Genomic DNA, 16779 nt, shown 5'->3' with positions numbered 1-16779 from the left:
TCATTAGATAATGATTCTTGTTTACTAAAACATCTGCTGTAAATTTTAATTTTTTGGCATTATACTTAATTAGAAACAACTGATATCTGCTTGAGAGGAATAGAACATTATACATTTTTTTGACAAAATCCAAATTAAATTATAGCACTTAATATCTCACTTTATATTATACATTTTATCTCAATCCAAATTACGGTATAACACCTAATATCTTACTCTAGTATGTTTGTCTGGAAGTTCTACATACTTGTCAAGAACATAGCATCCATCTATACAAAAAATCCAGTCTCTATTTCATTAATATGAGCATAACTAAATATTTACACCGTTATGCAAGAGTGCCATTTGCCAGCATAAGCTGTTGCTTTTCTTCTTCAATTTCTGCAAACTTAAGGCTTATCTCCAAATATCTTTCTTTCATCTCTTTCAGCCGAACTTCAGAATTGCTATTTTACTCGCGACTTGGCAACATTGCCTTGACTGGATTAATTAGAAGTCAGGTGTTCCTTTTCATTCTCCAGACCATCCCTATGGTGCTGTAGATGTTGAATATTCATAAGGATCAAACAAAGCAATGTCATCTCATTATACAATGTCCATAAAAAAGTCATACATAATACTGATAAGTATTGATTGAAAATTTTCTTAGACAACCAGAAAGGAACATGGATAAATTAAAAAAACCAGTATTTCAAAGATTTTTAGCTTATGTCTGGTTCTCTATCAATGCCATAGTAGTCATGCTTTATCACCTATCTCTAGTTGTAACAAGTTCTGTGTCTTCCTGTATCATATGAATGCTAATATAGCTAGTAATTACACCCAAAAAACTGAATCTTCAATTGGCATTTATATGATAATATCAAATTCACTCGTGTAAGCCATACATCTTCATATTCCATAATTAATTTGGCAATGTGGTTGTACTGAATCTTTATTATATATATTGAAGAGAATTAACTGCATCCACTAATCATGCATGAGGAGCTGAAAACTAGTAATTGTTACTCAGCTTAGTCACTCTTTTGATCAAGAAAACAGCAACTATATGATGGATAGGTGGCTCATCTTTCCTTTTAAATTAAAACCATGCAGACAGAATATGCGGAATGGGGATATTCCTTTCAATTTACCAGTTCGGTAACGTGAGTAGAGAAGTGATAAAAGACCCTTGTCTTTTGACGACGAGAGGATTCCATCCACTCTCCCGGAAGTAAACGAGGGCATTGGAAGAAGCTGACGCCAACAAAAAATGCGTCAGTGAGGAAATGCAAACCAATGATCAGTTAATTTCTATTTATTTTCCCATGTAGTTGGATGTTAAAAGCAAACAGTGATTCATTCTGAGTTCTATTCAAATTTGGCAATATATCGACTATGTCTGAAAGCATGCATTAAGTAGCAACTCTGAAGAAAAAAATATACAAAATGATACATATTGTACATCAGAATTCATCCGGTTAACAGCTGAGAATATTATACATTACTTGCATACTTGCAAATAGCTTATACTTCATCCTTTCCAAATTTTTTAAATTTTGATATTTTTTCCCCCTGGTTTTCATTCCAGAAGGGATATTTTTCGCTTCACCTTTGCTATATCGTTTTGACCTTCACAATCATCAGATTAGCATTGATAGAAAAGAGATCCATCAGTAGATTTTGGGAACACACTTGGATAGAACATTCTGTACTGCTAGTTATGCATAAGAAAGTGTCTTAGCTTATTGACTACTATCTTAGGGGCTGTCTGCTTATTAGGTTTAACTAGTAACAGATTTGTATAGAACCAAAAATGAATTTGATGGAAAAAAATGCTTGTTTGGTTACTTTCCAGAGAACTTGTTTTATAAGAAGTAAAACTTGACAGGTTGTAATACCTGAAAAATTAGTTTTATCAATTATGGAAACAGGTCTCCCCTTGTTTCTATAAAATATGCTTTACTGAAAATCAAGTTTTATAATCATTTGTTTTGAGAAAGTTCATAGACAATCAAATGAACCATAAAGGACCATGCTTATTCTGCTGAATTTTCTTGTATCTCCTCCATTTCTTCAATTTTATTGCTTAGAATTTTTCATTTAACCGTGAATGTTTTGTGATATCCATTATTCTATCCTTTGATTTCCCGGCCCCAATATAGGTTAACTTAATTATTGGAAGCTAGATATTGTATACCAAATCAGCTAGATTTGTGTGCTGTAAGTTTATGGATGTTGGCGTGGGTGTGTGCTTTTGTTTGCTAGTTTTTATATGTTTATCTTTATGCGAGCATCTCTCTCTAAGAATGCAACTGTATTATATTGTAAAAGCAGCAGGTTTACCTCAAGATGTTTGACTTTCTCATGCAAATTATTAACTTCCTGGGAGCCATGAGTTGCCAGGTCAGATATGTTATGCTTGTTTATTGTGATTGTCTCTGTAGTTCCATCTATGGCTGTAAATCTCGTATTTTCCTTTAGCTTTTTCTGAATACAGGTGATCTGTTCTTCTGCCCTCAGAAGGTCGCCACTTAATTGGAAAACCTGATTTCTCAGCTTTTCTTTTTCTGGTTCATCCTCAAGTAAGGAATGCTTCAAATCATCATACTGAAAAGTCACGACCTCAGAAGTCAGAATTCTGACCATTGAATCATTTTCATCTTTTAAATCCCTCAGTTCATTTAGTTCTTCTATAGATTTCTTTGCTTCTTCCCCCACAGAAACAAGTTTTCCATCAAGCATATCTTTTTCCAAGTAGCTGCCTTGTGACAACATGTCAACTTCTTTAGCCAATATCTTTGACTCAGCTGCCAAAGTTTCTTTTTCTTCCATCTTTTCAGAAAGATAAGCATTCTCCTGTAAGAGCCTTTGCATCTCTGCTTTGAGTTCTAGCATTTCTTCTGAGAAGGCCTCTTGCCTTGCTTGACCTTTGAGCTCCTCGACCTCCTTTTTGAGCTCCAAGTTTAGCTCTTTTTCTTTTGTTTTAGGATCTATTACGGTTGACTTTTGAACATTGCATTGATCATGCTCTGTTGCTTCTTCTTCTCTAGTTCTTTTCTGTGGTTCTTCTGGATAACATTTCTGCAAATGCAATTCACTAGTTTTTGTTAGTGCTTGCATGAATAACTTCTCGTTCATGGAAAATGAAAATGACATTTGTGCAGAGAGCCTTTTGAATTCCTCATAAAGTCGTTCGGCAGTATTAGCATTCCTCCATCTTGTCCTTCTTAGTGCCTCCTCTGCTTGTATGGCCCTCTGTTCTTGTTCAACTTTGGCATGCATAACAGTTGCCAAATCAGCTTCAAATGCTTCAGCCTGTTCTTCAAATTCTTTTTCCAATTTTTTAACTTGGTCTTCAAGGTCCTTGATAATGGATTGCTGTGCTGAGCACTCATATTGTGCCCCTAGCTGTTCTTTCAGTTGGCTTTGCTTTAGCTTTGAAGAGACATGGTGGTGTTCTTGTTTCAGAATCTCATAGTCTAGAGCAAGCTGTTCCATATGCATTTCAAGGTCTTCATGATCCTTTTTGTAGAACTCTAGTTCGCTCTTCAGATCTATGATTTTCTGCTCTAGTGTATTTGCTGCTTTGACATCATCATGCTCTCTAATTAGTACCTCCAATTTGTATTGTTCATTGTCTTTTTCTGTAACCATTGGAAACCAGTTATTTTTGTCTTCATAAATTTGTTCCTGGGAGGACTCAGTTCCATTTTTTGTTCCTGACAAACCATCATTTATTTCTTCTTTTGTAGGCACTATGCCGCTGTTAATACCAGTCATCATGCCCCCATTTTTCTGCTCCAACAGTTCTTCTAGATATTGCACTGCAAGAATCAGCCTTGAGTTTGAATCCTGTGTCTTTTGTAGTTGTAAGCGAAGATTTGCATTTAGATTCTTTTCATGATTTAGCTCTTTCTTGGTTTCTTCCAGTACAGACCATAGATCTTCACCGTCAAACCACGACTTAACTGAAATAGCTTCAGTGCCAATTCTTTTCAACAAAGAAGCCTTAAATTCTTCACATTCTCTTCGAACTGCATCTCTCTCCTCTTTTAGGCTATCTAATTCGCTGAGAAGATCTTTTTCATGCCTGTTCTCCTTCACTTGCTTTCGAAGAGTTTTCAGTTCTATCTCCGACATATCAACCTGTCTTGCCAAAGCAACAATATCACTCCTGAGTTTCTTGATGGAGATATCTGAAGTACGCGATCCATCTCTCAATCCAGTCTCTCCGAAGCTGGTCGCCGGGCAATCCATACTTCCATCAAGTTGCGAACTGACAGACCAGTGGGTGTTTGAACTCTGATGGTCTCCATGACCTGTAACCAAACAATCAGAATCAGTTGTTGGCTTTTGAGGAGTATGGCTATTGCTTAGAGATGATTGAAACTAGAGTTGTTACTATTGACTGCAATTGCTTTTATATTATGCTGCCTTGAGCTTCTGTCTGAACCTGATTGTGATATGGAATTACAGGTGATAGACTTTGTGAGGTTCTCATTAGGTTCAGCCTGCTGAGGCATTGTTTTTCTGGAGGGGGATCTCAGCTCCGCCTGGTTGTTAAATAATGAACGGTCCTGCTAAACATTCAGATGTAAAGTTTAGTGGTAGCGCTGTAGGCTTTACAAATAACAGGAAAATAGGCATCGCCATTTTTTTGTTGAAGAGGGAGGCAAAGCCACCCGGCCTTTATTAGAAAAGGAGAGTTTACAGAAACTATTTATAAAGGATTTGCTTGTGCTTGGGAAATAGGCATTGTCATTAGCATGTCTAATTGGACTTTTCAACTTCTAGGAACTCCTTGAAGTCAATGGTACAAGGAAATTAAAGGATTAAAAAAAAATATTACATAAAATAGAGCCTAAAAAAAATCTTCAGGTAGAAAACTCTAACCTCTATTTCAGTTGGCCATCAGATATCTGTGAATTAGTGAAATCAGAACCATCTATCTTGACCTACCTGACAGTTAGCTCATCTTTCAGAAAACACATCTTTGAATTATGAAACTAAAACTCCCAATCCGATGAATAAGTACCATAATTTATGTGGAACTAATTTATGAATGAAGATTGATTTCCTCCCGTGCATTAATGTAATAGGCTTAAGAATGTAATTAGTGCATTGAATTCATTGACTGATAAATTTCCCTATATTTCTTCCTTGTGATGGGTGGTTTCTGTGATGCAATATAAAGCATACTGATCACATGGAATTTTTTTCATGATTGTCTGTTAGATACATCACAAAGTGAAGAATCCAAGAAATCTATTCTTAAAGAAGACTTGTCCTTACTTCTATTGAGTTAACATTTGTTCTCCGAAAGTCGCTACCTTGCTCTGCATTAGAAATGTCCAACTGGCTTGTCATCTTGCTCTGTTGCTCTGCAACGTTCGTTTCCCCATTTTGATCAAAAGCTCCGAAGAATCTGAAAGTTAGACATATTTTCATTAAAATTAATGACGAGCACATAGATGAAAAATAAAAACTTTATAAAGATAACATTCTGAGCAGTCTAATAGTTACGTTCCCTCAGCATCAGCCTGCATTCTCTGTATAGTAACCTGTAATTCAGAAAACAGCCCAATGATATAGGAATTCAATGTTGACATATATAAAATTACGAGTCATACAGTATCTATTTTTTGGATCAGCAATATGGAGGAACACATGGCTGTGAATCGTGACAAAACTCGAGACACCTTATTAGGATATAATATATATATATATTGCCCAGATGGTGCTATATTTTTGATTTATCGCACCGACAAATGTAGATTTGTGTGGGGTTTTCTTCTAATTTCTAAGTGGATTTGCTCTTAAAAATTGCATTATTAGCAACATCATGAAAACACAAACTATCATTTAAAAAGTGGGGAAACTCACATGCAGGATGGCTTCAGAATCTGAAGCCTTGAATGGGAGAGAAACCACAGAGGGCTTAAGCACTTCAGCATAAATTGCCAAATCGATGAAAATTTCTCCCACAAAGTCGGCTTTTGCCGATCCCTGCAAGGAAGCTCAACTATTTATTATTAAGAATGATAAAACGTGGAAAAGCATAATAAGATAACAGATTAAGGAATGATGCATCTTTCATACATCTGCTATGACAAGAAATCTATAGGCTTTCTCATTAATCTTTTCAGTTCTTGGATCCTTTGTAAGTTTCACTGTTTCGTAGATGGGGTTTACCCAGTGACAAGTTCCCTTGATTACTGCTGCCTTTTCTGATCTTGCAGTTGGTTTTCTAGCATCCTTAGGAACTAGATCGACCATCATAGTCTCCCATCCTAATTCCGGCACCTGAAAGGATTTCAATAGAAGCAGAGTTAAACAAAGATGAAATCATGACCATATATTCCTTAATTCTCAACTTCTTTGCCAAGATGAACTGCTGCCTTCTCCTCCCCATATCTCTCCTCGAGTCTCTAGCAGTATGAAAATCTACAGTAGTCCAAATTATGTTGAAGACAACCAGGGTGGAAGTCAGATATGATAATTGAAATACCTGAGTTGCTTGGAACTGCAGTTTAAACACAACTTTTATCTTGTTCTTCTCAGTCCTCCATCTCGCTGCCTTGAACATCTTCAATAGTTCCTTCCAATATCTGTATTAGTTTCTCATTTCAGTGTTTTCCTGCAATCTCTGGTGCAGCAATGCAGAGAAATCACCATAACTTCTCTACAGAAAACCCAGCATTAATGCTCAGAAAGCACAGGATTTCCAGGACTGACCTTTCTGTCTCCCTGTTCTAGACTAAAACGAGTGTTCTGACTGCAGACCGATGAAAAGAAATGTGATAGAGATTAAAAGAGGCAGAAGAAATCGTAATTTGGTAGATGCAGTTCAGATGTTGGCACAACAAGTACCTACCCGATGGGAACATTGTTGCTGAGAGCACCAGGAAGAGAACAAGCATTTTGATCCTAGAACTACTGCTCTTTTTTCTCCTTTGGGATTGTGGGAATATAGACCATTTAACTTGGAGCATTTAAAAGCTTCTGTGTCAATAAGATAGAAGATGAACAGAAGAACAAAAGTAAAGGCCGCAGGTTGCTTGACTGTAGCGCTTGTAGTTTTGAGGGGTATCCAATGGAAAAACATGCATCCAGATTTAGAGTGATGATAATAGTTAGTGTTTCTTGGCTTGGACTAATGTGTCCTTTCCACTAAGAACCTGAGTAAAGGCTGAATAGAACTAAGGCCATGGACATTCTTCAAGTTTTCTCAAGCAAAAGGTTCAGATCGAATCCGAGTTTGCTTGTGAGTTTATTTTACTCCAATCCTCAATTCTAGAGACTGACATCATCATTCCGGTGTGGGACCTCCGAGCGGCCCTGCCATCCAACTTTTGGAGTTGGTGTGCCTTTGCACCAAATTTCGGTTCCCAAGACATACTATGTACTTCCTCCTTTGCTATTAGTATTGCTGTTATATACTAGCACTTGTTTTAAGTTCTTTAAGCTGGAAGTGTCCGTTGGCTATGAATCTCTTTGCATTTTACTGTTAGGTGGCATGAAAAAGGGTGATGTCCGAGCTTATTACTCCCTAGTTACCCACATTAGAGATTCCTTTGTGCCTTCGCAATATTTATGCACTAATCCTCTGATGCTTCAATCTACTTTTTTTTTTCTGCTAAGATGATTTCTTTGGACGGCTTGGTTTCTTTTGGCTTTAGCAGTGCCGTGTCATGACTTCGTTGATGTCAACTTTGTCGCTCTCATTTTCCTCATTTCTGATATGTGCCTTCCTTGCATGTAAACTGACAAAATTTCACCAGAATCTAGATCTCAAACCAAGTTGTTCTTGGTCCCCCTAATTTGATGCTTCCACAAGCACCAGTTCCCTCTGCTACAGCAGAAAAAAAAATCCTCAATCAAGGCAGGATCCTTGTATGTACGTACCCCCCGGTGCCACTATGTATCGTGGACCCCCTGAATGATACATGTCTGACCTGTCCTTGATTGATTAGTCTTTCCCCCTGACAAAAATGGCTAAATTTTAGGGATTTGTGTCGGCTTTTAGGCTATGTTTGGCAGAGGGATATATCGGGGATTAACCTGCCGAGTATCGTACAAAGCCACGGAATAGCCTTATCCAAGTAGGAATTGGTGGAATAGAGTTGTTCCACGAAATATAAGAATTTCGTTCGTCCACTCTTTGAACACACTAAAATTTGGAAGGTAATCTTAACCTTCAGATAAAATCTAAATAATTGCAAAAAATGATGTACTCGTTTATTTCTCTTGTATCCCTCTAACCAAACATAAAAAAGCAACTTTTTCTGCTGAATAAACTATCCTGCGGGGGCAATGCTTCAAAAGTTATCCCCTCTACGAAAACCCAACCTAGTGTTGAAGATCTCATCTTGACCTTCAAAAGTTATTCCTCGAGCAGTGCTTGTAGAGCTTGGCTCTTCTCTATCTTTTAAAGGCGAGAAAAAGAACGGCTGGGTGCTTGAAAAGGTTGGGAGGTGGGAGTGCCGCGTGGGGGACTCGGAGAGCGGTGAATCCACTCTGAGAATTGAGTAAAGGCATGCACGCGGGTGCATCATGATGTCGAGACATGGGGACCATCGCCCACGAGTTGGGTACTAAACTTCGTTGGCCCACCACAGCCCAATCCAATACAAGGTGACACCATGACACTTTTATGCATTTCAAATCAAGAGATCCATTGATCATGGTTGGCGTTTGTCGTTCTTGTTCAGGCAGGGAAGATGGCTATTAGGTGTGATGCAGCCAACCTATGCGCTCCTGTACAGGATTTGCTGCAAGATGTTAGAGTTAACCATATTTGGACCAACCAATGCAGGTAACCGATTTAGCGTAGAGCATAATCGAGTGGTGTAGGATTCTGACCTAGTTTGTATATGCAGCGACTTTAGAATCTTACTTAAAAAGGCTAGTCAGAAAGTATTATTTGAAATCCTTAATTCTATATACCTAGAGAATAATCGATGTGGAACTAAATGCACGCCCGCATAGGTCCTCATATACTTCCTCCGTTTAAGCACTGATATCATCATTAGGCTAAGAGTTCAAATCCATTCAAATCTAATCACAAGTACTATGATCGGCCCATGGTTAGCTCCACTAAATCCGTACTGCAGTGTCCCTTAGTCCACATATATTATGGGTCAAGTTCGTTTTGATACCATTTGTAATAACTCAGGACCTCACCCAAAATAGCTAGCCGAAAGGTATTATTTAGGTTACCTGATCCTATATAAGTACCCAAGATTTACTCAGTGAATAACTAATATGGGAATAAACACACGTCCGTACGGGTTCTCACAATACTTAATCGGGTGGGGGAGGAGGGGGGGGAGATATTTTCATAGAAAATGAAAAACTTTTTTTTTGAAACAAACGAACATAAACTAGATTTTTCCAGAAAATTAAATTTCCTGGGAGGGAGCTTCTATCTCCATGGTAGAAGATGATGGGATGTCATGTCAAACAATTTCACAATGCGACTAACATTGGGTAGTATAATGGAATAACTCTTAAGGGCAGCATCCATTTACATTTTTCTCTTTCAAGAATGATACTAACATACAACCTACTTAGATCTTTTTAAAGTTCTTGCGTGAAGATGAGATGTTAGTATTTGAAAAACACAAAAAGTTAGAGGATTAAAGGAATAAAAGGCTCTGTTCTTATCAATTATGCAAGTTTTACTCTTTTTGAGAAAAGACCAGGGTGGAATTTCACCTCTATGCTAACAAAATTAGTAGCATGAAACCTGGGCATGAACAATCTCATGAAAAGGAACTCTGTCTGGTTACAAATTAAAGCAAATCTTAGGCATGTGCATGCGTTCGCTGTTTTTTCGTTGTCAATCTTTCATGATTGTCTCCATCCAACGCTTTAGTTGTCTATTCAGTGTTTCTGTACATGATATCCGGCAAGCAATATTTATGAACTTTAAAAATAGTTTTTAACAGTAGTTGTCTTCCTAATATTATTATGGGGTTCATCAATGTGCTGCTTTTATAAATATACTCTCTTTGAATCTATTTACAGCGTATGTTTTAGATGGAGAAAAAGATAAGGTAGTTTCGAACAGTCATCATCACTATTTTAACATTAATTTCAGCACAGCACCATCCATCCCAGAAGGTTAAGCAAGGGATTGTCAACTGTTATGACCTGTATATCTGTAGTATACTAGTATACGATAAACTTCAGTATTTTTTCTGAATTCCTTCCAATCAAATTTGTTGGCCATAATACTTTATGCAAAGGAGTCTAGACCAAATCCCTACCAACTCCAGTTCTATATAAAGTTTATGAGATGAGTGTAGAAGGAATGCTCATGCTTTTGCCACGTGTTAAGATCTCAATATGGTAATCATGCATGATCCAATTATTAATCACATAAGCACAAAAAATTGTAGTTTGCTTTGGTGGTAAATCCTAATAAAATAAAACAATTCATGCTATTTGAGTATATGATATGAAATAACAATGTGAGAATGTTAAAATCATCACACTTGTCCCAAAAGCTTAAGCTAATAAGATGAGAAAAATTTATTTATATATTTTATATTTTCTTACATTCTTCCACACATGTGGGCCGGACTTTGCTTTAATGGATGAGCCCAACATGTGAAAATTTTTTAATAATGAAATTAAAGAGTATAGAGACAGAATTCGAACTCAGAACCTTTACTCTGATACCATGTTGAAATCAAGTTCAACAGAAAAGTACAGAACATAGTTTAATTTCGGCTTGGGTTTCTTTTAGTGCTTTGTTTACAAAAAATGTGATTACTGCAACGTGGCTTATTCTGAATTCGAAAGTTTTCCAAGGATGCATTCGGTATCATAGAAAAATATTTCTGCATGCCTGTAAATTGCACATCATTGGGCTCAAAACTGCTAACTTGGTAACTCCTCTATCAACTGATCTGCAGTGCTCGGCAACAAATCTATTGACAATCCCCCTTGCCACCTTGCAAGAGATTTGTGCGACGCAACAAATGCCATCTCTCCAACCTCTTGGTGCATGTCTGCAAGTAGTTTGCTAGAAGCCTAAACTGCTTCCTTGCTCGACCGGGCAGCAAGAATAGCACGCAACGTTTCTCCAAATCGGCTCGGGTGGGGCCCTGGGCCCAGTCATATAAGTCTTTCTCTGAAGTCCAACATGGAAACGGCTAAACGTTCTCATATTTCTCTTTGTATTCTTTTAGGTGTATGCCGGCCCGTCTACCGCCGGCCGGCAACCACTAAACCCCACCCTTCTTCCCATCCCCCTCTCTATTAATTGTATATAAAGACTTCTCACCATCTCTTCAAACCGAATCTCCTCTTCCCCTTCACACAGTACCAGAAAGAGATCTCTCTCTCTCTCTCACGCGCACACACAACACATTTATAGACATGAGACAGGCCGGAAGCTACTCAGCTATCCTCTTGGGTGGAGTCTCAGGGAGGACTGGACCCCACTCGCTCCCACTGGCAAGGATAAAGAAGATCATGAAGAGGTCAGGTGATGAAGTGAAGATGATATCCGGGGAGGCGCCCATTGTGTTCTCAAAGGCATGCGAGCTCTTCATCGAGGAGCTGACGCAGAGGGCATGGATGGTGAACCTTCAAGGCAAGAGGAGGACTCTCCACAAGGAGGATGTTGCAGCCGCTGTTATGACCACCGATATCTTCGACTTCCTCATCGAGATGGTGTCTGATTCCAATGGTAGTCGGATGGGTCCAGCGGCGAAGTCTGACAACATGGTGGTGGAAAGATAGATGAAAGAAATGAGAAGATGCTCTTTGGATCAGTTATCAGGTTTATTTGCAACTCCTGGACATTATATTTTGACAGTAAGTGCACGAGAGAAGACAATAAATGGGCTAAATATATACTTTTAAATCTTTCGGTCATCTTGCTTCCCAGGCTATCCCTCCAAATCCTACGAGAAGTTCCCAAGCATGCTCTTTGTATTTATTGAAACCTTGGATAAGATATACGTTTTATGAATGTGGCGTTCATCTAAGAGAAACTTTGTTGGAGAGAAAATGGAAATGAAGAATTTTCTGACAAAATTTCTCCCTCATACGATAGAAACTCCTTTGATTCCATGTGTAATTGCGCAGTTAGCCATGTTAGCCTTGTAATATTCTCATTCAGGTGTAATCAAGTCAGCTTGAATGGTGCCTAGCCCATAATACACCTAAAGTTTTTGGTTTGAGTAAAGACTCATCCACAAAATAAAATTTATTTCTCGCCCCAAGCCTCCAAGAACAACAATTACTACACACCTCCGAGTATTATATTTGTCCCCATCAAGAACTTGTGGAGTCAATGTAGTCCCTAGGCTATCATAATGATGCAAATTAGAAAAGTTAATATAGATCATTTTAAACTTTCTAAAAGACTTTTAATTTTTCTCGTAAACTAAGAGAAAGATATATTTTGGGAAAAATATAATATAGAGACTAAGCAAGCAAGAATAAGATAAATTAAAATTAAAGCTTGTTTGCCAATTCAATTGAAAAAATATGTCACTATTTGCATTCTAGTCATGGACATGATATAGTATAAAACATCACAAATTATAGCTTTCCATTTGTTAAAATCCAACCCATAAATTTAAGCTAGTAGGTGAATGAGTATATGATCATATAAGCACCACTAGACTCCTTTAACTTGTCCAATGTGGAGATATTGTTAGGTAAGAAAGACCGTGAGCTTCGATAGTCGGTGGAAGGGCCTATGAGTATATAAATGCCACTATAGTTCTTAACTTATCCTCCTCAATACCATTAGGTACAAACAATGTTACATAAGTCACAAGCATCACACATGATGAATATTAGATGGTTTCAACACAATTAGATAGGAGGCTATGTGGCAGCTGTTTGCGACTTCAGTCAATAGATTGGGTAGTTGTGGGGACCTAAGCTGCTACAACTTACAAGAGCTAGCAAGAAATATAAGGTCAATACTGGAAAAGCAACATGTAAAAGCTTCTCCTAAAAAGGCAAAAAACCTTGTCTCAACAAAATAGTGATAGTATATATGAAGGTTCATCGTCTCGGTACCGGACTCCGTATCGATGTTACACTAGCACAGTGTTGGTACGATATGGTACGAAATTTTTTTAACATATCGAGTGTCGGTACGCCACCCATACTAGATATTAGTACCGAATCAATATGGTACAATACGCTCTGTGCATATCGTGCCAATCAAAAACTTGCCTTACAATTGTTAGCTTATACTAGCCTTTACAATTGTTAGCAGAGACAATTCAAGCTTCATGGGATTCCAAAATTAAATCTTTAAGTTATGTTAGGGCATTTACCGTAGAAGTTTTTATGCGAAATTTAACTTATCCCGTCACCTTGACTGCCGGGACTAGTTCACGCATGATGCTGCGAGGTAGTCTCGTCAACTGGTCTACCGGGACTAGCTCATACTTCATGCTGGAGACTTTAATCTAGTCCCGGCAAGTGCCCTGCAGGAATTCGACACCTCCATAAATCGAGCTACCGCGGTGATTTGAAATCGCGTAACTAAAACCATATGCTTGAGACTTATCCGTAAATTTGGTATTAATCAGGGGGGTTATGCGGAAAAAAAATTTTGAGGTGATGTTTCAACTGGTCCTATCCCGAGGCTTGAGTGGAGGCTGGTCAAAATTTGAGCCGACACATTTTGTCGGAGATACTTTCGTAAATGTTTAGTCCCGTTACTTGGATTGCCGAGGGGAGACCAGTTTAAACTTCGCGCTCGAGACTTATCCGTAAATTTTATCTACATAAGGAGTTATATCTAAAAGGGTTTATGTCGAGTTACTAGTTCAGGTCTCGGTCATCTATACTTTACCTAGAACCCCCTTTCATGGGCAATCTTACATTTGAGTTTCATATCTCTTGAACAATTCCTTCAGCGGGACCAGATCAGCCATCCTGTTGAATTGAGTCCAACCAAAACAAAAATCTCTTTTGGGCTGGACCTAAGTCTGACACAAAGTCAAATTATATCTGGCATGGTGGGGTCATCATGATAACAGGAATATTTCATGATACATCAATATAAATTGATAAAAAAAAATCATCAAAAGTGGAACCGGCCGGTGAGTGTGAATAATGTATTTTATAATCTTGTGAGGAATAAAACTTGAATTTGCTAGAGAAATGTAAGAACTTGTCCACTTAAGTGGATTATTGAACGAGAAAGTATTGAATTATTAACAGGTAAATGTTTTTGTTTTCCACCTAGGCATTGTTGTATTTATAGGCCTAATTTTATATTGTTTCGAGTCACTAAGGTTTTAAAATTTTATTTGACAAAGCCGTTAGCAGTAGTACTTTCAAAAATAGAGCTTTTTTAAGTAATATTTTATAAAAAGCTATTTATTGTTCAATAGCTACATTTTTAAAGTAATATATAATTTTAATATATATGTATTTGATAAATACATAGAAAAGTCCATTTATAAGACAACTTAGCTTAACCTATCTCCATACCCTGATACCCGGGCCTCATAAAATTGATATGCTCTCGTCTTAATAAAATCACGCATTAACGCAGCACCACCCCTCATCCACAGACATATTTGACACAAAAAAAAAAAATAGCAGCAACAATAACAAAAGTGGAGACTATCTAGATAACGAAACAAAATAAATACTGTTCGAGACATAACACGACACAAGTTAAGTATTGGCCTGCATTTTTTACGAAGGAGGAGCGTTTTTTATGGGATAAAAATGAGGCCGGAGGAGTTCCTGCGAACCCACTTATGGAGAGAAGCATCCGAAATCCACCTCCTCGCTTCCATCTTCTCCTCCATTATCCCGGACCCCCCTCCTCTCCTTCACCAACCCAACCATCCAAGCCGTCCATCTCCGGCGGGCCTTCTCCTCCTCACCGCCGGATTCCCTGCGCTTCCCTGCCCCAGAAGCAGACATCCCCATCTCCCTCTCCCTCTCCCTCTCCCTCCGCCGTCTGATCACGTACTCCTCCGAGATGTACACATCCATCTGAACAAAAAATCAAAATTATACGCCCCCAACCCCAAGGACGAAGGTATGGCTAACGCTAGCTCCGAGTCTAATATTTGGCAACGCTCTTCCTCCCTGGTATTTATAGAGATTTTTTTAATGGGAATCCAGTGGGTTTGAGCCCCAGTTTCCCTTTTACCGGGGGGCGAAGTACGTACTCCTGGACTAATAGAGAGAGGCCACGTCGCAGACTCGGAAAAAAAAAGGCATTGGTCATTCAAAAAGGCCTGCTGGCCAGCGTGGCTTTAGTCCAGCACAAAAGAGAGTGCAGGTGGTGCCTCGTAACAGAGGGAAGCTTTTGATACAGAAGCCTGTACAAGCCGTACAAAGAAGAGCCTGATTAGTGTCCCAGAACCATAAGTGTCACGCCGAGGTTCGCCGAGATATCGGCAGTGAGAGACTTCCGCGTGGCACCATCCAGCCGTTTTGAAAAGGTTCGGTAATCGGTGCTCATCTCCACCGTGCCCTGCATGCCTTACTGAACCATGAAATGTATATCGATTTCTGCCTTTCCTTGGAAGGATGTAGCTGACTGAAACACGAAAAGGAAAGCCGAAGGAAAGATAAAGGGATAACGAACATGGTGTGAGGGAGCTTTGAGATTCGGGTTTTGGGGGGAGATCAGCGGGGAATTTCGTCGAACGGGTGCTGGCTGGGTGACATGGCCGAACCTGGAGCTAGGACGTCGTCGTCGCCGGTGCAGGGAATGGCCGGAGCTCCGAGGAATGATGCCCCGAGAAGTCCGGTCAGGCCCCGGACGTGGGCGGAGGTGGCGAAAGGAGCCCCGGGGCAATCGGCGTGGACCAATCATCGCATTTCTCCCCGGGATTTGGAGGTGTTGCAGGAGAGGTTCTCGGAGGTGGTCGAGATTCCGGAAGAGGAGCTGGAGGAGATGCGGTCGGAGTGGCGTAGTTCCACGGTCCTGGTGAGGAGCATGGGGAGGTACATTCCGGCGGACTGGGTGGCGAAGGAGGTTCGAAGGGCTGGAAAGTTGGACTACGACGTCGGAAGCTTCACGTTGGTAGATGGTGTCATCGCTATCAGATTCGCCAACGAATCTGACCGAGAAGCTGCAATGGCGAACGGCCCATGGATGGTGGCCGGTCAACTGCACGCCATGGAGAGGTGGCGTCCCAACTTTATTCCGGGCACTGAGGGCGTCGGCCGGTGGTAGTCTGGATCCGGCTACCCGGGCTGCCGCTCGACTATTGGAAGAAGGAGACGATATTTAGGATCGCGGCGCAGGCGGAAAATCCCCTGGCTTTGGATGAATGCACGGAGAAGAGGCGCAGGTTTGGTTTTGCGAGGGTGAAGGTGGTGGTGGATGCGTCGGCCCCGCTCAAGCCGGGGACGATGGGGCTAGGGAGATCCGCGGGCAGAGAGACAAAGTTCTGGCAGGGTTTCGTTTATGAAAACCTGCCAGCTCCATGTCCCAAATGTGGGCGGCTAGGGCACTCTGCGGCGGCATGTGAGTTTTCTTCTCCGGCGGTGGTGGGTGTGGACCCGATGACGGAGGCTTCGGGATCTGACGAGGGTGCAATGGGGAAGCCTTCCAAGGATGTCCCGATTAGTATGAGGGGGGATGGAAAGCGATCTGGGGTGGAAGGCCCCTACGGACCATGGCTAGTGACAAACCGAATTGGTCCGTTCTCGAGGGCTTCTCGGAAGAAGGAGGCGCCGGGCAGCGGTGCGAGGAAGAAGCCGGTTAGCTCCCCTCCGAGCCCCGGTACGACTAGAGATACTCAGGCAACGGCGGCTTCTCCGGTGGACCTTGATGGT

At 40.1% G+C, this 16779-nt stretch overlaps 2 protein-coding genes across 18 annotated transcripts; one reads left to right on the top strand and one right to left on the bottom strand.

The window, feature by feature from the left end:
- Positions 1 to 270: 270 nt before the first annotated feature.
- LOC120109271 (uncharacterized) lies at positions 271 to 7242 on the bottom strand. 17 transcript variants are annotated; one of them, XM_088712078.2, is made up of 11 exons: positions 6853 to 7242; positions 6718 to 6757; positions 6491 to 6628; positions 6082 to 6285; positions 5866 to 5988; positions 5506 to 5543; positions 5275 to 5407; positions 4385 to 4562; positions 2326 to 4301; positions 1134 to 1236; positions 271 to 536 (listed from the first exon to the last, which is right to left on the bottom strand). In XM_088712078.2, the coding sequence occupies exons 3-11, from the start codon at positions 6566 to 6568 to the stop codon at positions 529 to 531; spliced, it is 2841 nt and encodes a 946-aa protein (XP_088568204.2). In that variant the 5' UTR covers positions 6569 to 6628; positions 6718 to 6757; positions 6853 to 7242; the 3' UTR covers positions 271 to 528. The 17 variants fall into 17 exon arrangements, with proteins under 17 accessions (XP_088568204.2, XP_088568207.2, XP_088568202.2 ...); XM_088712081.2 differs by having other exon boundaries at positions 6491 to 6590; XM_088712076.2 differs by having other exon boundaries at positions 6857 to 7242.
- Positions 7243 to 11202: 3960 nt separating this feature from the next.
- Positions 11203 to 11833, top strand: LOC120104325 (nuclear transcription factor Y subunit C-2-like). Its single transcript, XM_039115247.3, has one exon. The coding sequence runs from the start codon at positions 11371 to 11373 to the stop codon at positions 11734 to 11736; it is 366 nt and encodes a 121-aa protein (XP_038971175.1). The 5' UTR covers positions 11203 to 11370; the 3' UTR covers positions 11737 to 11833.
- The last annotated feature ends 4946 nt before the right edge of the window (positions 11834 to 16779 follow it).

This window comes from Phoenix dactylifera, chromosome 16, assembly GCF_051530095.1.
Source record: "Phoenix dactylifera cultivar Ajwa chromosome 16, Ajwa_hap1_PhDact_Kaust_v1.1, whole genome shotgun sequence".
Taxonomy (NCBI): domain Eukaryota; kingdom Viridiplantae; phylum Streptophyta; class Magnoliopsida; order Arecales; family Arecaceae; genus Phoenix; species Phoenix dactylifera.
Note: the sequence above shows the minus strand (reverse complement) of the source record. Positions and strands in the feature narration are given on the sequence as shown.

What these genes read in the sequence shown, in the direction of transcription:
- LOC120109271 (XM_088712077.2), bottom strand. Translation starts at nt 6,568, where the DNA reads ATGTTCAAGGCAGCGAGATGGAGGACTGAGAAGAACAAGATAAAAGTT. An exon ending in TGCAGTTCCAAGCAACTCAG is followed by an intron (nt 6,286 to 6,490) that starts GTATTTCAATTA and finishes AAATCCTTTCAG; the next exon opens with GTGCCGGAATTAGGATGGGA. An exon ending in CAAATGTTAACTCAATAGAA is followed by an intron (nt 4,563 to 5,274) that starts GTAAGGACAAGT and finishes CTGAATGTTTAG; the next exon opens with CAGGACCGTTCATTATTTAA.
- LOC120104325 (XM_039115247.3), top strand. Translation starts at nt 11,371, where the DNA reads ATGAGACAGGCCGGAAGCTACTCAGCTATCCTCTTGGGTGGAGTCTCA.